We start from the raw sequence: 26,733 nt of genomic DNA, 5'->3' as shown, positions 1-26,733 counted from the left end.
ATTTTACCGGCATTTTTGAGTATCATTATGCTCGTGTTTTCACTGTACCATACAATGTCCGGAACGAAGCGACGGTTCGGTATGATCACTTTCTTTGTATATGTTACGAGGTCATAGTTTTACTGTTAAATGTAAAATGTGATGCGGCAGTGGGGATCATGGTGTTGGTGAGAGGGACTCAGGAGAAGGTTGGTGGGGGGGGGGGGAGGGGGTAGGGAGGACGGAAGAAATCCAAGGTGGAAATTAATCATTAGTGCAACGACTATGGTTGATATCTGCATTCTGAAAGATGTTAATAATGCCAACTGGTTCCTCCTTAATTACAGAATATACCAGTATATGTATCAGTAGTTTTTTTTTACTGTTATTTCATATGAGTGTATACAGGGCGTTGCATGGACGTTGACATCACAAAAGCTACTTGATATGAGCAAAGGAAGGGGGGCAGGGGGGAGGGTGTGCGTTAGGGAGACGACCTCGTTTTAAAAATGGGGAACATAAGGAGAATATAACGAATTTAACAACAATATTCTGTGCTAGCAACCGTTACCAGGGCAATCCGATGATTTCTTTCATTTCTTTGATATGAAACTTTTGTAGACCTTCAAATTTGATCTAGTCCACGACTTCAACTTATCGTATCGCTCTTCAACTTCGAAATAAGAAAAAGTACCCTTAAACAGCAATTTTCTTTTATCATATTATATTTATTAAAAACAGCATGATTTTAATCATGGAACTTGTAAATCATATTCAGTTATTAATGAAAAGCCCACACTATAGTATATAGTATCGGTTGTCGTATATTAAAACACATAACAGAAATATCATATGCACATCCTCCCCAGTGTCGAAATCCAGGATTTCAAAAGATGCCGTGTGGCCCCGAGGTCGTTGAAACCGATGACTCTAAATGTAGAATGTAGAATAAATATTTAGAAAAAAGAAGGTATACTTAGACTAAAAATTAAGTTTATAAGTCTACGCGCAAGGTTGTACTTTTAACTACTTTTCGTGTGGAATTGAAAAGGTAGGTTAGATATACATATACATATATATATATATATATATATATATATATATATATATATATATATATATATATATATATATATATAAAACCATCATATTCTGTATTTAAAAACAATAAGAAGGGTGTTAATGATAGAAGATTAAAGCTTTATTTACAAATAAATATATGATTATTTTATTTTTCAAACAATGTGAAACTAGTATTTAATGTGTCCCCTCTAGAAAAGAATATAAAGAAAGCAAACCTATGGTTTCCTTTCAATGTAACTCTTTTGACAAACCTACATCATTGCATTTGGGTCGCCTAAGGCCCTGGTATTCACATGCGGTGGGTGTCACAAACCTTTTAAAGGGACGTCAACAAAAACATATTTCATAAATTTCAGATATTTGAGGAAAATTTTGAACATAAATTATTCAAATACAAAATTGCAAAACAAAATCAAAAGGCAAAAGGAGGGATGAACCTCCTCCTTGTACACCCCATTCCCCAGGTTACAACATCCAACACGAGGGAAGGGGGGGGGGGGAGGTCACCAAGATGAAGGTGAAAAATTGGGTCACCAAGCAAAAGAAGTTTGAAATACCAGGGGCATAAGGTATGTTAAAGATGATGACGTCACATTTCCAGGGGTTCACCAAACATTTTTTTCTTCTACTCATATCACGAGAACTGTAAAAGTCGCTCTTTTCCTTCTTTCTTTCTTCTTTCTCACTTCCTTTTCTTATATGTCTGTCAAAGTATGATAAATATAAGACATTTTATGCCGATGGACACCTCAGAAAATCTTGGCCGAAATTAGAAAGGCCGCCATCACTTTGCAGATTCGGATCGACTTTGTAGTAGTTTAGACCAACCAGAAGGTAATGGTACCCATCGAGTCCCGTAAAAGCGGCGGTGACACGAGTACCCCTCGGTACACCTTTAAACACCTTGTGGACCTTTACCGCTCCTTCCTTCGTGAGAGCCTCCTCGAATTCATCGTAAGCGTAGACCATTTTTTCTTTGAAATAATAAGTCACCCCTTCGCTGGCCCGGTGCATTGCAGTGTCTACCATTTTAGGGATGGAGAGGTCTGACAGGAGTTTCGGGTACCCTTGGTCGGCATTGTTGCTGGTCATCTGCCATATTTTCTTGCCTGTTGAACGAAATTAAAAGTAACAACGATAAAAAAAAATTGGTGAATTAAGAAAACGAGACACGGTTGTTGGTATAGTTTGTCCATACGATCGCATATTTAAACTGATAACGGTAAATAAAAGTGACCTTTTGTTATCAAAGATCCACGTACATGTATTAATTCAAAATAACGGTAAAAAGGGGGGGGGGGTGTATTTCAGGATAAATCCACCACTATTTTAAGTTTTAAAACCTTTGGTCAGTTCACTACACCACCCATTCCATGCCATCCCACTCGCCGCACCCACCCCACCTCACCCCACCTTTTCGTTAACACCCTGACGCGAATAGCTCACCTTTAACAAAGAGGACCTTTTCATCGTACCATCTTTCAATGACAGCATTTGCTATAGATGGCACCCCTTTGAAGAAACTCCTAATCAGCGTCCCTTCCACTGGGTTAATTAAGTGGCCATCGATGGAAAATCGCCAGAATCGTTTACCCTGTAGAAATGAAAATAAGGAAAATATCAAGTTTAGTTATTTATATACATAGTGATCTCTATATAAATAGCGATCTATATATAAATAGCGATCTATATATATGTACGTAGTGATATACATATACATAGTATTCTATATACATAGTGATCATTATATATAGTAATCTATATACATAGTGATCATTATACATAGTGATCTATATACATAGTGATCCATATACATAGTGATCTATATACATAGTGATCATTATACATAGTGATCTATATACATAGTGGTATATATACATAGTGATCTATATACATAGTGATCTATAAACATAGTGATCTATATACATAGTGATCTATATAACATAGTGATCATTATACATAGTGATCTATATACATAGTGATCTATATACATAGTGATCTATATACATAACGATCTATATACATAGTGATTTATATACATAGTGATATGTATACATAGTTATCTATATACATAGTGATCTATATACATAGTGATGTATATATAAATAGCGATCTATATATATACGTAGTGATATACATATACATAGTATTCTATATACATAGTGATCTATATACATAGTGATCTATATACATAGTGATCTATATACATAGTGATCTATATACATAGTGATCATTATACATAGTGATCTATTTACATAGTGATCTATATACATAGTGATCTATATACATAACGATCTATATACATAGTGATTTATATACATAGTGATATGTATACATAGTTATCTATATACATAGTGATCTATATACATAGTGATCTATATACATAGTGATATATATATAAATAGCGATCTATATATATACGTAGTGATATACATATACATAGTATCTATATACATAGGGATCTATATACATAGTGATCTATATACATAGTGATCTATATATATAGTCATCTATATACATAGTCATCTATATACATAGTCATCTATATTTAGAGGATATGTTTGAAAGACGCCATTACTTTGGTATCAGAGAATTGGAGGATATGTTTGAGGGATACCACATCAATCGTATAATATTAGGTAAAGGAAACGTTGATTCATCGTGAAACTAAACAAGACTGCTCCAAATTGAACGTACCGAGAATGCAAATATTTGTCCGCGAATGACTTCTACGTCATCAAAGGTCAAGTTGCAGTAAACAGGTGGAGGCATTTCAGTTGTGGCCGGTGGAGGGGGTGCTGTTGGTTCCTCTGCTGGTGGGTTAGGATTTTCACCTGTAAAACAAGGAAGAATAGTCCACAATTATTAAGGAGACCGTTAATAAAGTATTAAATACTTCAAATGCACATGAAAATTATTAACTTATTAAAAAACAGACACGATTCATTTCATCTCAAAAAAAGTTCATGATTGGGACAACTGTGGTGGCGTCGTCGTCTTCTATATCATATTCCGATAACCGTTATTACTAAATGTTGCTTTTGAACTATAGAACAACAAAAGAAGGGATGCCAGCCCCCCCCCCCCCCCCCGCCCAAAGACAAACAAAGCATAATTTAAAATATAGTATGATTAAGTTACTATTATATTGAAGAAAACTGCCCATAACATAGACCAATGCAACAACATTTGCCCCAAAAAAAAAGGCAAACAAAAAAAGGGAGAAATTGTGTGTCGCCTCGAGAGGATACTAATTTTTGCCCCCATTTTTAGAGCTTATTTTATCATCAATGACGACTTTGCAATTTAAGTTGAGTTTTCATTTTATAATTTTTTTTATTTTTTAAAGTTCCATACCATAAATTGCTTGAATTCCCAATTTATCATCTTCGGGCAGTTGGTAGTTTGCTGTGTAACCAAGGATAAACGGCCACATGAGCGCCCCCTGTGTGTTTGAATGGTCCAGTCCAAGAGCGTGACCAACTTCATGTGCCGTCACGTACTGCAAGTTGCGACCTGTCAAACAATTTTTTTTATTTTATTATTTATTATTTTTTGTTAACTTTATTCGTAACCAGGGATCCTGTCACTGGTAAACCAGTGTTCTCCCCAGGATCCCTGCACATATAAAACATACAAAATATAACAAACAGAACACATAAATAAATAAAGAATATAGATATAAAAAAATAAATAAATATAAAAATACAAATCTAATATCTAATATATAAAAATACAAATATAATTTAAAAAAAATGATTTACATGAATTATTCCCATTCTCTAGACAAATGTTCAAGTAGCAGAAATGTTTGGTTAGAAAGAAATTGGCTTATTGTTTTCTTTCTTAACCTTTTACAGACATAAAATCCAATATACGCAATATCATATTCAGACATTCATTGATTACCCCCTCACTTAAGCCAAGTACTTTTATGAGGCTACGTCATGTTTAAATCACATTTTGATTTTCAAACTTGTTGTCAGCTACATTTATCGATTTGTTTGTTTGTTTGTTTCTTTCTTTTCTGTTTGTTTTGTAGTTGTTGTGGGGGAGGGCCATCTTTTGCAAAAAGAAAGGGAAATGCACCCGGTCTTTCGATTACGACAACTAATACCGAATTATTGATATAGATATATATATATCTTTCTGGTAGTTACTGAATGCTTGCGAAACACAATGCAACTATTTTGCTCTCAAAGAAACGTCCTTCCCCCTTTCTAATCCCCTCTGCTCTCTTCACCTCCCTTTCCCTCCCTTTCCCTCCCTCTCCGCTTCTCCTCTTTTCCTTTTCATAGACCTCTATAATCTAAGTTAACTCACCGAAATATTTCTTGTGTGTGAATGTCTCATCGTCATCATAATGTACATCACCATTGAGGGTTCCCCATCCACTATTTGGGGTAAAGGCATGGGCCAGAGTACCACCTTGTCCATCAAATGGAGGATCCCCCGTCACAGTGGTATGTTTACCCTTGCCGAACAAGAGAACAATATCTGCTGTACTGCTTGAAGGGACACGAGTGAATCTACGTAAACCAGGGGCCAAAAAAAAAGAGACAAAGAATAAAATAACAATACTTTACAATGAAAAAAGTGAAAATTGAAAGGGTAAAAGTGATCGATGTTTATCCCATTTCAAATAGTTCAGTGATCTAATAAAGCTTATTAATATTCATAAATGGTACCTTTTTGAACGAACTTAAAAATAAATAAATTCAGGAAACAAATATAAGTATTCATGCATCCATCCCAGTTTGGACTGGATGTGGCTCTGATAATCCTCCAACTTATCATACCCGTTCCCACATCCACTTCCCACCTCCATTGCCCCCGTCGCCTTCCCGTACCGCCTCCTCACATCGCCTCTCCCGTTGCCTTCCCCTTATCGCTTTCCCCCATCGCCTTCCCCCCATCGTCATCCCCATCGCCTTCCCCCATCGCCTACCCCTGTAGAAGATGGGGTGGACAGATAATCGTGTGTAGTGGTAGGGGGCGAAAACACATAGGTATTACTTACGTCAAGGGAGTGACATCACTCCATAGTTTGAAAGCAATTGCAACGGCCTCGGCAACTTCTGCTTCGGTAATCACAGATACGGACATATTTGGGAAATTCTTTATTCTGTTATGAGAGAAGAAGCGTTGATCAGATAGGCTTTTAGGATATAACGAAAAATAGTGGCACGAAAGCAGTGGCGTCTAAACATCTTTCTTTCTTTCAAGTTCTTCTTTTCTTATTGTCGTGTTCGGTTTGTTAGTAATATTATCTTTCTTCCCCAAAAGGCTTTGGTATATATTACCTATATAACATAATTTCCTAAATTGGTATATGAATTGTTGAAAGTCTTTTTAAAAATAATTATTCTGTTTAATAATTCACTCACGACGTCACACAAATTCATGCAAGAAAGTTCCATCGAATTTCTTCAAGATTCTTCTAGATTATTATCATCATTTTGTTATGGTCACAATGCCGGTATAACCGGTACAATATATACATCGGTGTTATCGCCATACACACGGTTAATATTAATATAACATGATATACAAACTCACTTATAGGTAAGGTCAAACTTATTCCACTTGTAAGTCCCTCCACTCAGCACGTAACGTTTCTTACGCTCGGCGTCCTCTGTTACTTGTACGGTGACGTTGTCGGTGTTACCGCACCGTGGCCAGGTCATGGCACGAGCCGTCGGTTCGTCGATAGAACCGGTTTCTTCTAGCCCCGCCAACTTTTGTAACATTTTCATACCGTCCTGAAGATTTTCCGCAGCCGGTTTTACTACCGTTTTACCGTTGTCTACCATCATGTACTTCTTGATGTAACTCTGCAAAATGACCGAGAACAAATACATAGTTGATTGAAAATGTCTTCATGAATGATTTAGCTTGGTGAAGGAATGATTTAGCTTGGTGAAGGTGTTTGAGGAGATGAGGATACTCACTCCACCCCACCCCACCCCCACTTCTTATACATTTCGGGTAACCACGGATCGCAGAACTAAGCTTCTTTTGATGCAATCAAAAAGTTGATGGCTCAAGAAACGTTGACTTTGACGTTTGTGTAGCCATATCTTTTATACATGAAACATATATAAATCATGATAAGAGAATTTACTGTCTGGGAAATTTAAACATAAACAAGTACTGTAACTGCTGACATGGCAACCCTAGCTGATGGATTCTAAAGAGCGCCACCACTTTGATAGGGGCTGTTGATAGGTTACAGAGTTAGTCCTTCTGATATTTAATGGTTTGAATCTCACTCATGTAAAAGAAAAAGATCTTTCCGAAAGATTTAAAAGAATGGTGTAAATGCAAGAGGTTATGTTTTGCTTCTTAAGCCACATAAAGAAATGGAATACTGTTTTTTTTTTTTTCATTGAGTTAAATAAATTAACGAATCTTGTATTAGCATCTCTTATGCATAAAGGCATATAACAACATATTCATGTATCAGAACGCATGAACCTATATCTATATAGCAATCATTTGCATATAACAATCGAGTCGGAGATTGCTATAAATTATGACTTGAATGAACATTGTATGGATCATACTGCGGACGCTGGATTGTTCATAATTACAGTATATCAATACATCACGGCAACGTTGCATATTCTTTATAAAGAGAATATAGATTGTACCTTTACAAAAATTAATGAAATATCATTCTAACGAGACACCGGATACCCATAAAACGAAGGTTCGTTATGAAAGGCGTTACAATGAAAACTATCTTTTTTTAAGGGTAACTTGACCCACAAAGAGGAGATAAGATATTGCGACTATACCCGTAACTGGGTATCTCATGGTACTAGTGCCATCCAAACAATTTGCCTAACTCAAATATCAGGCATAAGATCAAATTTCGTAAAGTCAAGACTTTCAATTGGCTGTGTGGGACAGTGTGGCTACGTAGTATAACGTCTTATCGCAGTTTATGAATCAAACCGCGCTGGCAAAACTCTCACCTTCCCCTTCCCACCCCCCCCCCCCCCAGCCACATCTCGCTTCATCCTAAAACGTTCCAAAAAGGTAACTTTCTTTCGGAGCCCTGTGTTCCACCAGATTACAATGTATAGAGATATTAGGAAGATCAAATTGAGGCTACACTATAAAAATCAACATGAAGATTAAAAAAAAAACGCCTTGTAAATCTTTGAACATGTCCATTATCCGTTGGATGGGGAAGGCGTATGAGAAGGTTATATTTAGGGACAAAATTATTTCACTTCAAAGGAGGGCGGGCAATTTTCTTTATTAAACCAAAGCTCACTCAACTAATAACACACCAGCATAGTAAGTAAAAGATACGATTAAAACTTTTACAAAAAAATGAATAAATAAATAAATACTCACAAAGCCTTTAAGTTTTTTCTTAACATCACTTGTCTTCAAGCTTGCTCTGTTTGCGTTTCCACTGTTTCCGTTGCTCTCCTCGTTGCTTTTGTTGTTCCCGTTGTTACCGTGGGGCATCCCGTCACATATACATATCACTACGAGTACTGCAGCGACTGGCACGATGGTCAATGTCGTCAATTTCATTTTGAATAGGAAAATTTCAAAGATTGCACGAAATGTTGAATAAATAATAATGATAGGAAGATAAAAATAAAAGAATTGTTTTTGTAAAGAAATTTTGGAAATAGTTTTGGAAGTTCTGCTTTGTCACCTTCTTGTTCTGATCTGCTACTGAAACTTTGTCGCACCGACGGAGGGTTTTTATAGCTTGTTCGAAGTCCAAGCTTGGATAAGTTTCAACAGACCTTATTCCGAGTATCACAGGAACTTCCGTCTGTGTGCGTTGATTCACCGAAACTTCGACCAGACCGTTAGCAGGAGCTGTATGGCCTTGGTAACCGCGAATCAACAAATACTACGGGAGATGATAAGAGGCATTGTAAATGAGGGTTTTATATATATATATATATATATATATATATATATATATATATATATATATATATATATATATATATATATATATATATATATATATGTATATATATATATATATATACTATAATTGTTTGTTACTAATAAGTCTGTCATGAAATGCGTTCCATACCCCGAGATAGCTTTCCTGTTGTGTAGCTCGTCGTACATGTATATCTTAGCAAGGCGTAGAATAATTTGTACAAAAACATGAACCTAATTTACTTTGAAATATCTCGAAAGCAGATGGTTAACCAGCAGACATGGGCGTCCGCACAGGGGGTGGGGTTAAGCATCTGAAAGTTACAATTTCACAACTCTCTTTAAGGAGAATAACTAGTCTCCGAAACGCTGCAGTTTCCTGCCCCCCCCCTTCCCCTGGACCCACCGTTGGGCCCTGATATACAGTATTCCGCAAATTAACATAAGAATAATTCTTGTTTCTGACATGTCTTTTATTATGTGGTTCAAAATCTCTGCCAGAAGCGATAAGCTATCTAAGAATGCGGTACCCAGTACCCGGTACTACTCTCAGCCAATAAATGGGTACACAGTCGGAAAGACTTGCCGGTCTGAGTATACAGCTGTAAATTATAAAAGAAAGAGTCTCTTGGTTGGTTTAATATTTCAAACGTTGCTCGGTGGCCAGTCACTGCTGTCGGTCTCCAAAATTAAAACCGTTATCGGTCCACTGTACAACACTTCCCCCCCCCCCCCCCTCCCCGCACTTAAGACACGATCTTCCCAGTTTGCCATATTCGCGGAAATTACTGGACCAACTGACAAAACAGGGTACGGTACTGATATACTTATAATCTGGAGAATGACTCCATGACAGCGGTGTGAAAAGTACCGAAATAGACTCTCCTTTGCAAAAGGCCCATGCATGCTAGCAAAAAGTGGTTTAATAATAGTATAATATGCACTAAGCGGCCCATATTTCAAGAAAACGGAAACACAGAACTACACCTTCGAAATTTGGCTCAGCCGGCGGAACTGTAGGGCTGAACTTAATTAATTGGTGAAATAAGGATATCGCCTGAAGATCGAACGGTTTATTAAGCACGCATCTTTCTTTCTTTCTTTTTTATGTTTTTTTGTTTGTTTTTTGGAACACATGCAAAATTCGAGGGACATGCGATTTGGCGTGCATCATTAATAAAGACAAGTTTTTCTTCGCAATTGTTGGCTAATCCGTAACGTTTAAAATAAATATAACGGACACATATAGGTTAATGGGCCCTGAACAAACTATACTTTATTTGCATTTAATGAGGTCAGACATATATCCGTTTCACCTTACTGGAGTTGTGTTACTGTTATACAAGAAATACTGCATTGTTGAAAATGTTTTTTTTCGGTATTATATTACTTATACACATTATACGCTTCAATGACTTAACTATATATATTTTTTTACAAAGAATCTGGCAAACATGCAAAATAGAGGTGTGTAGTTAGAAAGTGGAAAATCAAAATAGACATAATTGCCCCATCGCGGTCGTTAGCACCTTGCATTAGTTTGTTAACAAGAAAGTTAACTAATTGCCCCATGACGATACATTTTTAAAGGAGCGGGATGGCGCCACGAATATACTTGAGTTTCTACTTTCTTTCTTCTCCGGCAACCATAGAACATGAGTCAGGTTATATACCACAACACCTCCGACATAGACTGTGACTGTATTTGTCATATAGAAGAAGATGGTACAGAAGTCATATACCCGAAGCCCGGCTTGCATGACTCGCAAGTTATTGGACAAATTGTGAACATGAAATGGAATCAAATGGGAAGTGCTTAGTAATTCGAGTTCCGTTCATTTAATATTGTGTGCGTGCCAAGTCATGCGTTCCTGTATCAAGGGGTAGAGGGTCAAGCAAATTCAAGAAGAAAAGACAACTACGTATGCTAATGATGCTATATGCATGTTGCATGAAAATGATGATGATGATGATGATGGTGATGGTGATGGTGATGGTGATGGTGATGATGATGATGATGATGATGATGATGATGATGATGATGATGATGATGATGATGATGATGATGATGATGATGATGATGATGATGATGATGATGATGATGATGATGATGATGATGTTGATGTTGATCATGATCATGATCATGATCATGATCATGATGATCATGATCATGATGACCTGTACATAGAGGTGAATGGTCACAGGCAAGAACTGACACAAATAGCATAAGGTCAGCGCATGAGGGAAGTTATTCCGTTTACGTGATCAAATATAATGATGTAGTTTACATTTCCCATTGCGCCATGCACGATTTGCATCACATCATGAGCTCATACAAACGTAAATAAACAATGGCAAAATTCCCATTGTGTGGAAAGTAAAAGCATAACATAACGACGTCACAGATATAATCAGCCTATTTGATATTATGGGAACTTAATCTACCCAAGCATATATAAAGAAGGTGAAACAATGCGTGTAACATAACACCACCACTAAGAATATATATATAGCCTATATATATGTATTGGGGTCATCAACCTGTTCAGTTTATAGTATTATTTTTTCTAAGAGGACAACAGAACAACTTTCATGACCTGGCCTTTGTATAAATTGGATAAAGTGATTAACAAAGTACATGATGAGAGCTTAAAGGAGCAGTGTGAGACTATGAACATCGTATGTACTGCACATGCGCAAAGTAATATTCACAAAGCAAGATTTAGAGAGAGAGAGAGAGAGAGATCACGTGTACCCTCTGGAATGTGGAGGTTCACCATAACTCATCAAGTTTAATTCATGTGAGGTAAATAGTTGGTAATTGAAAAGTGACATATAAGTCTTAAACAAGTCAAGTTTTGTTATAAAGTTAAGCTTCATTTTAGCGAAGATGAGAAACTTTATAGCATATATATATCTGTCTTCTTTATTTCTCACTGTATCCTACATACACGACACACGGTACGCAATGTAGTACGAAGTGCTTATGTTGTATGATTCTCTATCCAATTAAATTGACTAGGAACCACGAGACGAACGTACGATGAAAAGCATTGGCATTTAAACTATAATCAATAGTGGTCGATATTTGCCCCTCACCACCGCTTCACCCCCACTCGGATGTGTATGGTTACCGAAAAATTGACGTCTGAATAAGGTTCAACGTTGGGAAGGGGAGAGGGGGAGGGTCAAGTGACCTTGATTTTGAAAGGGAAAACCACAAATTACCTCATGTCCCAAGAGAGTGGAATCTCTGTGCATTCTGTACCACACATGAAGTCCGGTACTTGATTTTTTTCCCTCAACAAAACACTTCAACACTTTTTAGTTACCGTACTATTTTGTTTTAAATATTTTAACAAAAGGGCACTTTTTAATTACATTTTTCTTAAATCCTTTGAACAGATGAGCAAAAGGCCACGTTTTCATAACAAACATTCTGTAACAAAAAGGGGGTACCTCTTATTTATGAAATGGGGCATATTTTAGCTTGGTAACCATACTAGGACAAGTGCCCCCTCCTTCGGCTCCGCCGCCCCAGATGGTTATGTTATTGTGGATCGTTATAAAACAGTTAAAATGAGAATACGACGGCACTTCATCTACTCCGTTGTTCGTTACCACGTAATGATCTCGCCGATCGATATGTATCAGTTTCAAATGACAGGTACTCTGTAGGTGCAGTCATATTCTCAATTTTATTAATTGCGTTAGGTTTTTTCTGATTAATCATTTTTTCATTCTTACAATATACCAAGAATCGCTGTTAGCAGCAAAAAAAAAAAAAAAAAAACTGTATGCATATATGGTATACATGTCATTTTTGAAGCTTTAACCAAAAATTACGAACTTGTTTTCACTACTGTGGCCCCCGTAGATATTAAGTTATCACAGCAAAATCAGACAGCATATTGACAGATATCGTCATTCCGTAGAGCAGGTGACTATCTTTAAAAGACAGAATTGTCAGCCGTGTTTGATCAGAAGACTTGCTGGAAGTCGTTTTTTGTTTGACCATCAAAATAGCCAAATCACGTGATATTCTTGTACAAAGAGTGGTTATACTTCTCAATAATACAAAATGAACATAAATTCGACATATAACCCGAAGAATATTGGCATGACATTTTCGATGATGTTTCGGTATAATGTGTGTGAATATGTATGTGTGTGTGTGTGTGTGTGGTGTGGGGAGGGGTTGGGGAGGGGTTGGGGGGCTCGGGAGGGGTTTCAGAAGTCAACCGTACTTATGCTGTAATTTTCTTATCTATACTTCCTCCACACCTGTGCACCTACCCTACATCCGGACCCCTAGTCTTTTGTTACGCCATTTAGGTAATTCTTTGTACAGAAATATCGATAATAATTTGGAAGAGCGATCTACAAAGTGCACTGTAGCGCCGTCCCACACCCCATCACCCCCCTCCCCCCCCCCAATAAAATGTCCTACTCTTCCAAACGGCTTCAATTACAATTTACAACACACGCACAAGTCATTTATACTGGCAAACTTTTCTTACTTGTACAAAACCAATGTAGTGAAAATGACGGAAATGAAAGCAAAATATTTATTCATTCCCATATAAATAAAAAAATCATAAGGAATGGGACACTTCCCCCACCCCGTAGACCCTCTCCCCGATTGGGTATCGGCCAACGTGTGTTCCCCTCCCCCCCCCCACAATAGGTCCCTGTTGATAGGTCCATTTCATAACAGGGCTGAGACAAAAAACAAAAAAAATCAAGGTACTTCTCATCTCTTGAATGACGTTACAATCCTATTGAAGATAAAAGTTCTGGCGCCATTTCAGCATTACATCGATGTGAGCTATTGCACCATGATGTGAAGTTGGCTCAATACATTTAGTCGAAAGTACTCAGGAATATTGGTAAAGTTATCAACAACAAATTGTCTCTATTCACACTATTCAGGTATAGGTTTTTTCCCTCCAATTTCTTTTCTTTTCAGGTTTTTCAAAAAGTGCAACAAAACCACTGATGTTCGCAAATCAAGTTCAAAGAACTACCCAACTTTTCAACTTCAGTCATTTTCATGGAAACTTCATATAACTAGGTCATCGAAAAGGCATTCGGCAGTGAAACATTTCCACTCGGACCACCTGATAAATCACTTAAGAGTGGGTACATGGCAACTATTTGGAAAATAGTTTGGAAGGTTCTAGAACCTTTGGAACGTTCAGTTAATAACAATATTCTGGGTGTCAATATACTGTTTTTAAGGAGAACGAACCCAATCATCATCGAACGCCTAATTGTACAGAGATGCTCGTCACAAACAACTCTCTCTCTCTCTCTCTCAGAAAAAAACCCAGACACGAACAATCACATTCCAGTTGGATGATATCATGTTTTTAAGTGACGAGAATGGCGACTTGGACAAGTTTGTAATATGATTTCATTGGGCCACTTGTGCTGGATTTATAAATGTTTTGTCCCCCTCTGTATTTAGGGTATTTTTAATTTTCCTTGATAGATGATGCTGATTATAAAGTACAAGAAATTACTAACGTAACCTTAAAACTGCTGCAGGCATTTGATAATGCAACACTTTTTAAATCCACAAATAAAATATGAAAAGAGAAAGAACTAAAATTCAAATATAAACCGGTTGTAGTATACCTGCATGTGGCACAAGAGATAGGCAAATGGCAGCCCCCCCCCCCCAACCCTCCCCGGCGCAACTGTCCAAATATTCAGATGATATATGCCTATGGTACTTTTAGCTCCTCCATTTCAGGTGCTCTTGAAACCAAGATTTATCCCCAAATGGAGAGAGTGTATATAGCCTTCCTTTACCATCTTGAGGTCACGCATCGCTGGCATCGCTGAGTTGAATTAGAGGTTGATTGTCCCTTACAAGTATTATTATTTTGATCATTTTTTTTTTTGGCCTTCTGCTCCTCGACACTCAAAACCTTGGAACATTCACTGCTAAATGACATGGGAATTATGTCAGTATAATTTACCACTCACTTTACCGCTGTTGTTGAGATATAACGGTACCTATTCAGTTTTTAAAATGTCAGAATCTTGTAATATGACAACACTGAAGACTTTTCGTCTATCAGCTGTGACGATGGCCAAAATACCTGCAAAATATTTAGATTTTATTTGATCTAAACTTGATATAGATCTGGACAACTGACAGTATACAGTCGTAAGAAAGTGAGGTCCCTTCAAGATTCAGATTAACTATGAGACCGACAAGTTTCGAGCGATACAGTACCGTACGTATATATCTACTCTCACATGCAGTATGCACTGTTTACATTCCTGACGTCATGTAAGAAGAACGTCATAATAAACCTTTAAACTAGTTGTGAACAGTTTTTCTATCGTTTAGTGACAGATATTCATCTGATGATGTTTTGATGACTGGTAGTTAAAAAAGAAGAAAAAAAGAAAGAAGAGAGACAAGGTAGGGCTAAAATATGAAAAGAAGAAATGAGGTTTAAGGCTCATAAACATGTCAAGGATTCGCGTCAACATGCGGTATTACTATTTATTTTACGCCTACTGGTTATACTTGTTCCAAATATGTCCTCATTGATGTGGATATACTGGGTCAAGATATACCTTGAAATTCAGGAAACGGCTTCAATAATATGAAATTTAAATTTCATAAATATTCATAATTTGTTAGGGGGCAAAAAACCACTGCAAAGAAAAAAAGAAAAAAAAATCGACTGAGCATAGTTAACATATAGAATGTCTTGACAAAGAATTCCTCACGATTGAATGTTACAAGCGAAGTCTCTCGTTAATGTACGAAAGCATTGGAAAGGGAAAGAAAAGTTAACTTATGAATCTGCTGTAAAATGCATATTTTGCCTGGTTTCAAAATATTCAGATTTTAGGGAAAAAAATGTAGTATATGACGTAGGAAATATACCAGCATGTTACAAATTAAAATCAGCATGTCAATGTTAAAATCAGCATGTCAATGTTAAAATCAGCATGTCAATGTTAAAATCAGCATGTCAATGTTAAAATCAGCATGTCAATGTTAAAATCAGCATGTCAATGTTAAAATCAGCATGTCAATGTTAAAATCAGCATGTCAATGTTAAAATCAGCATGTCAATGTTAAAATCAGCATGTCAATGTTAAAATCAGCATGTCAATGTTAAAATCAGCATGTCAATGTTAAAATCAGCATGTCAATGTTAAAATCAGCATGTCAATGTTAAAATCAGCATGTCAATGTTAGAATCAACATGTTCGTTTCAAGTATATATCAGTATATATATATATCAGAAATAATATCAACATGTAACAACTCATTATCAGCATATCATATCATTTAAGATGGTCAGAAAGTAACATATATTTATATTTCCTGACAAATATATATATATTTTTTTACTTGCATTGTGAAATGGATGTTTAACGTGAACTTTATATTAACTCACGTCGCTTTACCAGGACAGCAAACACAAGACGGACATACATATATACATACATACATACATACATACATACAGACAAACATTGGATAACTACAAGATATACCTTCCAAAACCATGAACGTATTATCCCCGAAAAGCATTGACTAAGATTCTTAGAAAAAGAATTCATACTGTTTCTCCTTTCTATAAGAATGTTAGAACAAAACCCTTATTGACACGATGACATTGAGTTTAATGTTACAGGTCACTAATGATGTGGTTTTAAAGCTCTATTGGTTGCCAATCACTGCTTCAATATAACACGTGCGTACATCACTTGTTTTTTCATAGTAATATCACGGAGACTTAATAACAGATGTGTTTATTTTTCTAACTAATAAGCATATTTGAACTCATTTTTGGTTGAAAACACTTCATCTGTATGGTTTTGTTGTTGCGTGTTTGTGTGTGCGTTTCAGAGGGTCAGATTAAGTGTGTTTTTGTTCTATCCCGCTAAGAAATTTGAAATAACATTGTTTGACGCATCTGAGCTTCACGCAACATCATTTCAACAAATTATTGATCAATTGATTACCGGTATCCCCGATTAGCCACTCTAAAGTTCCATTTGTTATACTTGTCTATGCGTTTATGTTTTTATTCACATTTGAAGCAAAATTTTCTATATGTTGTTAGCTTGCAAGTACTGAATGGCAAACTTATATCCACAACTAAAATGTTAAAGAGGGAACCAATGAAATGTAGAGAGAGAGAGAGAGAGAGAACAGAAGAAAACGAAGAAAAAAGAAGATAATGTCCCGAATGTGTAATTGCCACTCCGCATCTACCCCGTCCCCCCCCCCCCCCACAAAAAAGATTATTGAATTCCGTCAATAACGTATTTCTCGTTCTCCTGTTCAGGCTACACCGTGTAATGACACGGTAAATTCTTTAAAATAGTATACTTCCGCTGATATAGTAAAGTACTTCCGGTAGGTCATTTCCTTTGGTCTGTAAATCTGTTTTCCTTAAATGGTATTCCTAAATACTGGTCATACAGGGTGGTTTACAATTCTTACATTGTCAGGAAAAAGTTCACCAAAGTTTTGTTACTGAACAATCTGTTGGCCACAATTTTTATCCTGACATTTATGACAAAGCACCCGATGTTAATGGGTGAAAACGGTGTCAAATTTCTGCAACATTTACCACTGAACTGCCCGTAGTGATATCAGTACGGAAGCCGAAAACGTTCTTGGATTATATATAGCAACCTAATCACCTGATACAAGACTTGCAACTTTAAATGCATTCAGGTATACGACGTTTTGCATATTCATATATTATGCAAATTTAATGTATATTTAAAGATGCGGAACCGGCAATATATACTGCTGAATCGACAGTAGATATTGCTAAAAGCGATGATACCATCGTAACCATTTTGCTTGATCGGCTCAGAATCGAACGTCAGAAAAGGGAAATCTGCGACGTCACGCAAACTCTCGGATACAAATATTGTTGGATTCCGCTGAGACTTTTAAGTTTAGTTTAGTAGGAAAAAGGATCAGGAGGGACACTTAAGTCCCAATCAAGGACCCTATAGAGAGAGGAAAAAACTGAAGACACAAACATTCAGACCCGATTACAATGCTTAAAGTGCTTGTCCAAAGCATTCTTAAACCCATTGACACTACTTGCAAGTACAACTTTCTCAGGCAAACTATTCTACTCATTCACAACCCTATTAGAAAAAAATTATGCTGAATATTAATCCTACTATGCGACTTTTGGAGTTTAAGACAATGACCTCTGGTACAACTACTATTAGCAAACATGAAAATGTCGGTGAAGGATAAATTGTCGAAACCATACACAATCTTGAAAACCTGGATCAAGTCCCCACGTAACCTCCTAAGCTCCAGTGTGGTGAAATTCAACAGTTGTAACCGCCTATAATAAGGAACACTGTTTAAGGAACTAATCATCCTAGTAGCCCTCCTGTGGACCTTTTCAAGTACTTCCTTATCCTTAGCAAAATAAGGGTTCCAAGCCTGCACAGCATACTCCAGATGAGGCCTAACCAACTGCTTATAAAGCCTAACTACGATGTCCTCTTTCAGAAAACTGAAGTTCCTCTTGATCATACCTAAAACCCTATTACCTCTTTTAGCAGCTTCAAGACAATGTTTAGAAGGTTGCAGAGATGAGTCAATGAAGATACCTAGGTCTCTTTCAACAGAGACCTCCTGTAACTCCACACCATTAAGATTGTATGTAAACTTTAATTTAAGCGCAGTTAAAAATGCTTTGCATATTCAAAGCACTTCATGCTAATTTAATGTCAACTTATAACTCAACGACCATCCCTCATCACTTTTTTTGTGTGTATTTTGTTCGTTTGTTTCGAAGTATTTTGGTTTCGTTAATTCTTTTAAAATACCGACTTACCTTTAACTTTGTTCCTTTGTGATTTTCTAGGCTAACAATGTCAAGGAACATTCTCACATCGGGTATGTGAGTTAATTCACGTTAAGTACATTACACTATAACTATTTCAAAAAAAAATTATAAGTAGGAATCTTAGGAGTAAGAATTAAGAAAGGAAATTCTTAAAGGCTTTCTTAGTCATCTTACTTCGCAACAGTGCTATCCCTAACCTTCATTGGCGTAACAGACATGTGACTGCACTGAGCGGCAATAACCTTCACCCGTTCCTTCCGCCCCACCCTTCGCTCCTAGGAAAAAGTCTGAGTTGGCCAAAAGGTGTCAAATCTCGGTCAATTATTGCACCCTATACGCCTAAACAGATGGGTATTCCTTTTTTTTCCCAAACGTTTCGGAGTTTTCTCTGAGTAAGATATTGATTCTATGCTTTTCTGATAAATGTGGTATGCAATGAAATTTCGTCGGAAATGTTCTGTTTTCCATGCATCTCTCATATATAAGTTGTTTTTTTGTGTGTGTTTTGTAATAAAACTCATTACATATTTACGCATGTGTATGATATCATTCGGTGCATGCAATATGGACGAATCATATTTCCAACAATCTTTCAAGATGTATTTAACAAGTGTAAAAGTTCTTACAGTTTAACTTCGACCTTAGTTACTTGTACCAAAGTCATTTGACGATCAAAACTTTAAATCATATTCTAATCGATTCTTTAACATATTTTACCTCTATAATTTAGAAGGATTTATTGACTTCGGTGAAATTTTATGGTTAAAACCCGAGCGGGGCGGGATGATAGTAACGGTAATAAATAATCATGAAATTTTCAAAGAGAATATGACAAAAAAAAAGAAGAATAAAAAACATATAAAAAAAGGTAGAAAAGGGAGTTTATCTGTACTTTAATCCTCCCTCATAAAAAATAAAGAAAAACAAATCAGTGTAAATCATTTTCTCGTTTTAAATGTATCATAACTAAATGATTTATCTTTTATGAAAATGGGTTAATTCCATTTTTGTTTTGTTTTTTTGAAGTGCGACATTTCTGCGAATGAGTCCGAATTTTACTGTATAGCCAGCCAGGAACTACTTGTGTTTACAAAGTACGCTCACTTTACCTCCCAAACAAATTATAATGAGTTTGCAATATATCGTTAGTCCATGGTGTTAATGTCACCAAAAAAAAAATAATAATAAACAAATGCCAGAGAATAACTCTTCAGTATATACCCCCAATTTAAGTTTAAAGGCGCTGATAAGTTTGGAAGTTTTGACCCTCCAAGTTATTTCCAGACATTGAAAATTAATAATAAAATTCAAATTTCCATGCAAATATCAATAGCGAATTGCTTACATATAGGGTCCCCAACATTCACCCCTCCCGGAGTATTTCATACCGAGGGAGGTGTGGGGGGGGGGGGGTAACTTCACTAGCTACGTTTAGTTGATATGGTTGCAAGATATAGCATCACTTGGAGAAATGCAAATGCAATTATTATTTTAAACCGGTAGGCCTATGATCCATAGTACATCATGCAAGACTACTGTGCCCGACAGTACACAAATGCTCAATATTTTAGGACGTAAATTGAAAAGAGTCATTTTAATGCCCAAAATCATCGTTGACTGCATGGTACCACCTGCCTTTGGTTTTAGCACCAAGACATTTACGAGGCATTTCTGACATTGCCATTATCATGGTACAATATTACTAGCGCCGCGACATCACTGTATAATACCACCTACTAATATTAAAGTAACCCTGTGACGTGAACTTTGACCCCGAACGCCTTTTATGTTTAACATTTTGTTTCGCGTGGAAAAAGCCATCGGAAAAGATCCACCGATTATCAAGTTCACGTACAGTGCGTGTATTTGATATACGGTGCTTCTGAGGGGACATACAAGGTACAGAGGTACACTTGACGTGTTAGAATAACACGGGCACCACACTGACGGACACAGTGTTACACACGCACACACATACATGTTTGCATACATTCAGACCGAGGACCCTATTGAATTTTCCATTGTTCAAATCCACGTACCGTAACATTAACAATACCCATACAATAGAATTCTTCCGAGGACGTGGTGATTCTTTAGAAATCACAACCGAGGACCTGAAATTCTTTTGTTCAAGTCCTCGGTCAGATAGCAAAACAAACGCACACGCACACACACACGGCAGTTATTTTTTGTCCCAGTTGCTGAGTTTCAGAAACGTAACCAACTTTAATATAAAGCCCAAAATAATCTTGTTCATGTCATGCATTTCAATTGTACAACATATCAAAGCATAAAGTCTGTCGTGACGTTGTTGTTATATAAAAACCCAATCAGCAAGAAATATTGTACTAAATGACCTTGTAATCTCATTGCACTTAAATCAACATCCGTTATTTCGATTTTCCTGCCACAGTTTTCAATAAACCGGAAGAAAACCATGTGATAAAGTAATTCATGTTACAACATGTACATTTTTCGTTAATAATTTCAAAACATCGACAGATTTTGATATTATTAAAACATACATCAAAATATACATTTATAAATTTTACCAAATTATGCACATGTCGATGGTTACATTATAGACCAATAGAACCACGGAAGTAACGTATGTATGCGAGTGCTTTCAGGTTACATGATGCCATGACCGTTTTTAGTATTATTATTATTATTTTTTTTTTTTGGGGGGGGGGGGCATGTATCGTTATACTTTTGAACCTTCGAGGGTCTATAAGTCAAAATGACTGGAATACCTAGTCTAGCACTTAGATCATATAAGTCAGCCCATTAGCGTTGCACTAACATCGATATAGGAAGACATCTCTGACTTTTTGTGGTCTCATGTGACATATTGATACTGCTTTGCTATGAGTTCATAGATCATTCCAGAAATTTAAACAAAAATAAGGTGAAAATGTGAATATTTTGAAAACAAAAGTGGATGTAGAAAGTGACCTAAACCAGGAAAGGGGTGGTAAGAGTGGGGGGGGGGGTGGGGAGGGAGGGGTAAACGTGATCTGACGGGCCACTGTGAATGTTTTCACCCAATCCAATCCAACAACACTGTAGCATATATACCTTACTCCTGTGTCAGATACGAACGTATCATATTTTATAGGAAATAAAACAACACAAATGTTTACACGTATACGTTGTCCATCTGGTACGTGGGAATATATTACTAGTATATGGGACCGCATGTATAACAAACTGTCAACTTCATTTCCTGTTGTACCTTGCTATATAAGATTCCACGGAATGTGTTAGGAGGGGTTTTTTAAAGCCTTCTCGCAGGCCGCAGAATTATCTTCCCATGGGCTCGCAATTTACCAGCCCGTGACCTAAACTGTTAAAGCCAGTCTATTGTATACCATGTATCTGTCGTTTTATAATATAAATATGTCGTTTAACATACATCAACCAGTAACTATAATTATAGTTTATCAGGTTACATCGACATATCGTTATTCTCGTTATGAGAACACGAACAGTTGATTTTCTTCTTTAAATTTTTTTTTTTCGCAGAATATCATAGTATTTGATGCGACCCTTTGCGTTACATAAATATCAGCTTACATAAAATTTAACATTATTAACAATTTTTTTTTGTTCAGAATTTGGAATATGGATATTTATTTAGAATGCGGGAAATCGTTTTACATATTTTTTTTTTCATATTAAATTTTCGACTTTTTCTCCGTGTCAATTTACAGCCTAAGACGGAGTCGATTGTCGTCGTGTAATACAAAGAAAGATTTCGGAACTGGATGACGTCACAACATACAGCTATACGAAGAAGACGTTGCAGGGGTGCCATTATTAGTCGAGGTTTGGTTAATCATGTGGTATCCGCTAAAGGGATACTTGGGTTGGTATAATTGATTAATAGTTAGTGCAAGTGTTCAGTTTATAATTACATTCATACGTATACGTATAACAAGTGATATAAGGTTAATGTTGCAGGATTTAGTTTCTCCAAAAGTTTAATGACATGTTATTGCCCATTCGAAGACCGTGACGTATAGCCATGCCTATTTTCGTCTCGTTACTGAAAATGCACTAACCCGAGGGTAATATATTACAACAATAATTAATGACTACTTCTTACCAGAAATGTTTATGCGAAATATATTAAGATATTGATGCGCCGATTTTATTTTGATCACACATAGAGGTGCCTGCATGCGATCTCGCTCGAAGCGCCAAATGCGCCGCTTTTGCGCCAAATGCGCCGCTTGTTTCATGACCCCAGCGTAGTATTTTAGTAGTAAGTATATTTGATGTTCCGTTCCATTTCTATCTTGTATATCTCTGATGCTTTAAGAAAGGATAACTTTTACTGTATTGTGTAAATATAGGCCTATACAGACCTACAGCGGAACTTGGTCCCGGATGGTAACATTTAATTGAACTTAAAAAAAATTAATAATAATAAATAAAATGAATTTGGTCAATAGCTGTTCGACCATGCAGATCAGATTTCATATCAATTTCATTCCAGATCGATTTTTGTCAAGTTTTATAGAGATGGGCAAGGAAATGAAAACACGTGACCTTCAGTTAAATGACTGTTTCATTAGAAAAGAACAAAAAACTGACGGAATGTCACATGTGTCAGTGCTAAAAATTCCTGCTTGAAAACCTTCTTGAAATTTTCGGAGAAAGGGGGGCCAAACGAGATGATCGAACATGACAGCCTCGCGTCAGATGTGGCCTGAACATTAAACTATATAAGGTGCGTAAGGTTACTTATATTGCGGATATATCCACGGCTGTGGTATAGGCTACATGTATTTCTCTCTACAAGAAGTAGTATTATGGAAGTTATACATAGTGAGATTAACATTTGCTTTTGTGTGGTATAGGCTACATGTATTTCTCTCTACAAGAAGTAGTATTATGGAAGTTATACATAGTGAGATTAACATTTGCTTTTGTAGTGTTAAAGGTGAAGCAAACCCAACAACCATCTTCAGTTTTTAGGTGATGTATATCTTTGTGATGAACAACTCCCTTACGTATATCATAAGGAAAAGATTTGCTCCGTTTGAGGGAGAGGGGAGATAGGTGATGTATATGATGTCAAAGTGCCTCTAGTCTTCTGTCGTGTGTGAAGCTTTGACATTGTCCAAATTGGAATAAGAATTTCCTTAGCTGTATGCGGACGTTGTTGTATGCTAATTATATGCTAATTTCACCAGGATGATATGATATTTCCTATTTCCTCTGTACACGTTTACCCAGATTATCCTTTACGTCATCGCTTCATGAAGTTTAAGAAACACGACAGAGAATCTTCCACGAGGACTGGGCCACGACCCATGTACCATTCCCCCTCCCCCTCCCACCCCCGCCCCCATCCCCCAACCAGAAACGATGCTCAAAATGCATCAAAACTATATCTATTTTGGCTTATGGACCTTGATGGTAAACAAAATAACAGAATCTACCTCCATCGGCAAACCCAGAAACCTGTAGATCAAATGTCATAGTCTTTAAAGATGTCAAAACCCTGCAGCACGTTTGAGAGGCGCCCCATAGTTTGTGGACCGTCCCTTTATACGTTAACCTCTGCATGGGACACCTGTTTGCCCAATCCCTGCATGCATGGTACGGTTCAATACAACAGCGAAAAGGCTGATACAAGGTCAAGGTCAAAATTATGTTGCTCGGTAAATGATTTTTTGTGACGTAGTTTTTAGACTCCTTGAAATGAGGAAAGCCGGATTTAGATCTCAACATCCCACCATGCCAGCTATTCCTGGACCATGTTATTGTTTGTATACCGTTGCTACAGACAACATCGTACTATCACCAAAGCTATTCCTGGGGCAGATAACATGCAATACTGTGTTTTCCGTCGGAAGGAACCATCCGTTTGCATGTGCGTGAGTGTTTAATAAAAAAATATATCTCTAATAGTAATTACAGATGCCTTCCCAATCTGAAAAGCAGAAGAGGAAGAAGAGGTGGGGTGGTGGGGGGGGTATTGTCGGATGGAAGGTGATATCCGGACCAGGGGATGCAATCTGCTTCCTAGGAACATTAAACGTGATTAACATTCTATAAAACTAATGTAACAGTGATCTGTAATCACGTTTATGACCATGCTGTTCTTGTGTGACTCCGCACAGTCTTGTCAAACCTGCGAATGAGTAGGGTGTCCTCCCCCACCCCCCGATTTCCCCACACCCAATTTGAGGGATGCTCTGTAGATCGACGGGCTTGGCGAGAAGGAGTAAGAGAATACAGTCCTTAGGACCCCGGGTCAATACGGGGGACGGAAAATGTGAGACCGAAAATATTTATTACATTATTCTTCTTATGATAATATTCTTAACGAAATGAAGAGTGCATGTGGAGGGGCCGGGGGGGGGGGTGCGTCGACATCATTGGCCAGGCTCTTGACCCTTCTGTAGGTATAGAATGTAGACTATAGCATGAATCGAGAAGCCAAATCGAACAAATCATGTGATAAGAAATAGTTGAGAACGACTAACACATGAAAGCAACGAGAGCAAAAGCCTCCATCGAACAACAATCTTTCAAAAATGAACATCAAAACTTTTCTTTAGCACTCATCAACTGTTGTTTTGATGGCACGCATTATTGTTCTATTAAGGGCCCTATTTGTAGACCTGTCAGTCGGTCTCAAGGAACCTTTTGAATACAACCATATTTTACTATATATTGTTTTATAATTCTTCATGGATGGCCGATAACAACTACAGGGGGTAGTGGGCTGGCTCGAGACGTACATACCTGCAGTGTTCACAAAGCTATTTGAGATTCTTCTGTAGCATGTCCTCGACGCAGGACGAAATGCGTCATCGTTTCCATTTGACCGGAAGAGACCAGTCACGCCCCCGATGCCCAACATGTATAAGAGAAGAGCTAAAACTGTACTTCCAATTTCTTATAACTCCACAGTTTTTATTTTTTATTTTTAACCCTCGTTATCAAAATTATGTAAATGATGCTAATCAAATACCACATTAACGGGATGAGGCCAACTAATGTATATATAGATAATCCCGTCCAACAAATGTCTTTCTTTATTCTACCTTTCGATATATTTATCACACAAGCCGCACGCGCCCTCGACTTACTTACCCTCCCCTTTAACCCCTGTCCCTCCTGTCCTATAACCCCCCTCCCCCCCTCAAGTGCTCGGCATATCCAAGTATTTTATTTATTTATTTGTTTGGCTTTCACATTGTTAAGCTTTTAAGCTTTATGGAAGATTTCCTCCACTTTGTACTTTTGTGGCAAACAAATAAATAAATAAATATCCAAGTAGCTCCATAGTCGATATTATCCTGGTTGTGAATTCATCGATTTGCGGTGGTTTAAATGTCAGATCTCTCTTCATCAAGAAGTTCCACATAGACAATGTTTTTTTTTGTCCTACTTGATACTCAAGTATTTTGGCCTGCTGTTGTTACGTAATAACTGTTGAATCCTGCATGTTCTCATTATGATATGTTACTACGGTCATGCATTCAAGGAGATGTCACAGACTATAGCAGATCCCTGATTTGACATTTTTTCCCCCAAATTTTCCAGACACACAGACGCATTTTAGTGTGAAAAAAACTCGTTAGAAATGCACACGATGGTGCTACACCTCCGGGGCTTCTCCTGGACACCACCGGTGCTCGTTTCCCTATACGACTCCCCTGTACTATCAGACAACAAACTTCACGAAACATGCAGGGTACACGGCGACCGTCTCATTATACATGTTCTCTATATTTAGTGCTATAGTGTCTTATTCAGTGGTCCGCAAACGTTTAGACCCACGATCAAGGACCTTCCATGAAAAACTGACCCACGACCCACAGATCCCACCCATCCCTGCTCAGTATGAATG

The 26,733-nt window shown here is 37.1% G+C and overlaps 2 protein-coding genes across 7 annotated transcripts in view; one reads left to right on the top strand and one right to left on the bottom strand.

Moving 5' to 3' along the window:
* Window positions 1–26,040, top strand: part of LOC139959829 (endonuclease III-like protein 1) — an 84,067-nt gene extending 58,027 nt beyond the window's left edge. For 2 of the 6 annotated variants that reach the window (XR_011790234.1, XR_011790230.1), the window contains exons 8-9: window positions 19,887–19,954; window positions 22,574–26,040. The gene's annotated coding sequence lies outside the window, so the exon portion shown is untranslated. Of the gene's footprint in view, window positions 1–15,140; window positions 15,166–19,886; window positions 19,955–22,573 lie in introns of those variants that run through there. The other 4 variants (XR_011790232.1, XR_011790231.1, XR_011790233.1 and 1 more) reach the window with 4 other exon arrangements.
* Window positions 687–8,840, bottom strand: LOC139960023 (collagenase 3-like). The gene is made up of 8 exons (XM_071958032.1): window positions 8,431–8,840; window positions 6,622–6,896; window positions 6,083–6,187; window positions 5,386–5,591; window positions 4,420–4,578; window positions 3,760–3,896; window positions 2,509–2,656; window positions 687–2,171 (listed from the first exon to the last, which is right to left on the bottom strand). The coding sequence occupies exons 1-8, from the start codon at window positions 8,614–8,616 to the stop codon at window positions 1,795–1,797; spliced, it is 1,593 nt and encodes a 530-aa protein (XP_071814133.1). The 5' UTR covers window positions 8,617–8,840; the 3' UTR covers window positions 687–1,794.
* Window positions 26,041–26,733: the final 693 nt, after the last annotated feature.

This window comes from Apostichopus japonicus, chromosome 19 (genome assembly GCF_037975245.1).
Source record: "Apostichopus japonicus isolate 1M-3 chromosome 19, ASM3797524v1, whole genome shotgun sequence".
NCBI classification, from domain to species: domain Eukaryota; kingdom Metazoa; phylum Echinodermata; class Holothuroidea; order Aspidochirotida; family Stichopodidae; genus Apostichopus; species Apostichopus japonicus.
This window is presented reverse-complemented; position numbering and strand designations above follow the sequence as displayed.

Excerpts from the sequence above, each read along its gene's own strand:
- LOC139960023 (XM_071958032.1), bottom strand. The coding sequence starts at position 8,616 with ATGAAATTGACGACATTGACCATCGTGCCAGTCGCTGCAGTACTCGTA. Across the intron at positions 6,188-6,621 it reads AAGTTTGACCTTACCTATAA|AATAAAGAATTTCCCAAATA; the intron begins GTGAGTTTGTAT and ends CTCTCATAACAG. Across the intron at positions 2,657-3,759 it reads GACAAATATTTGCATTCTCG|GGTAAACGATTCTGGCGATT; the intron begins GTACGTTCAATT and ends TCATTTCTACAG.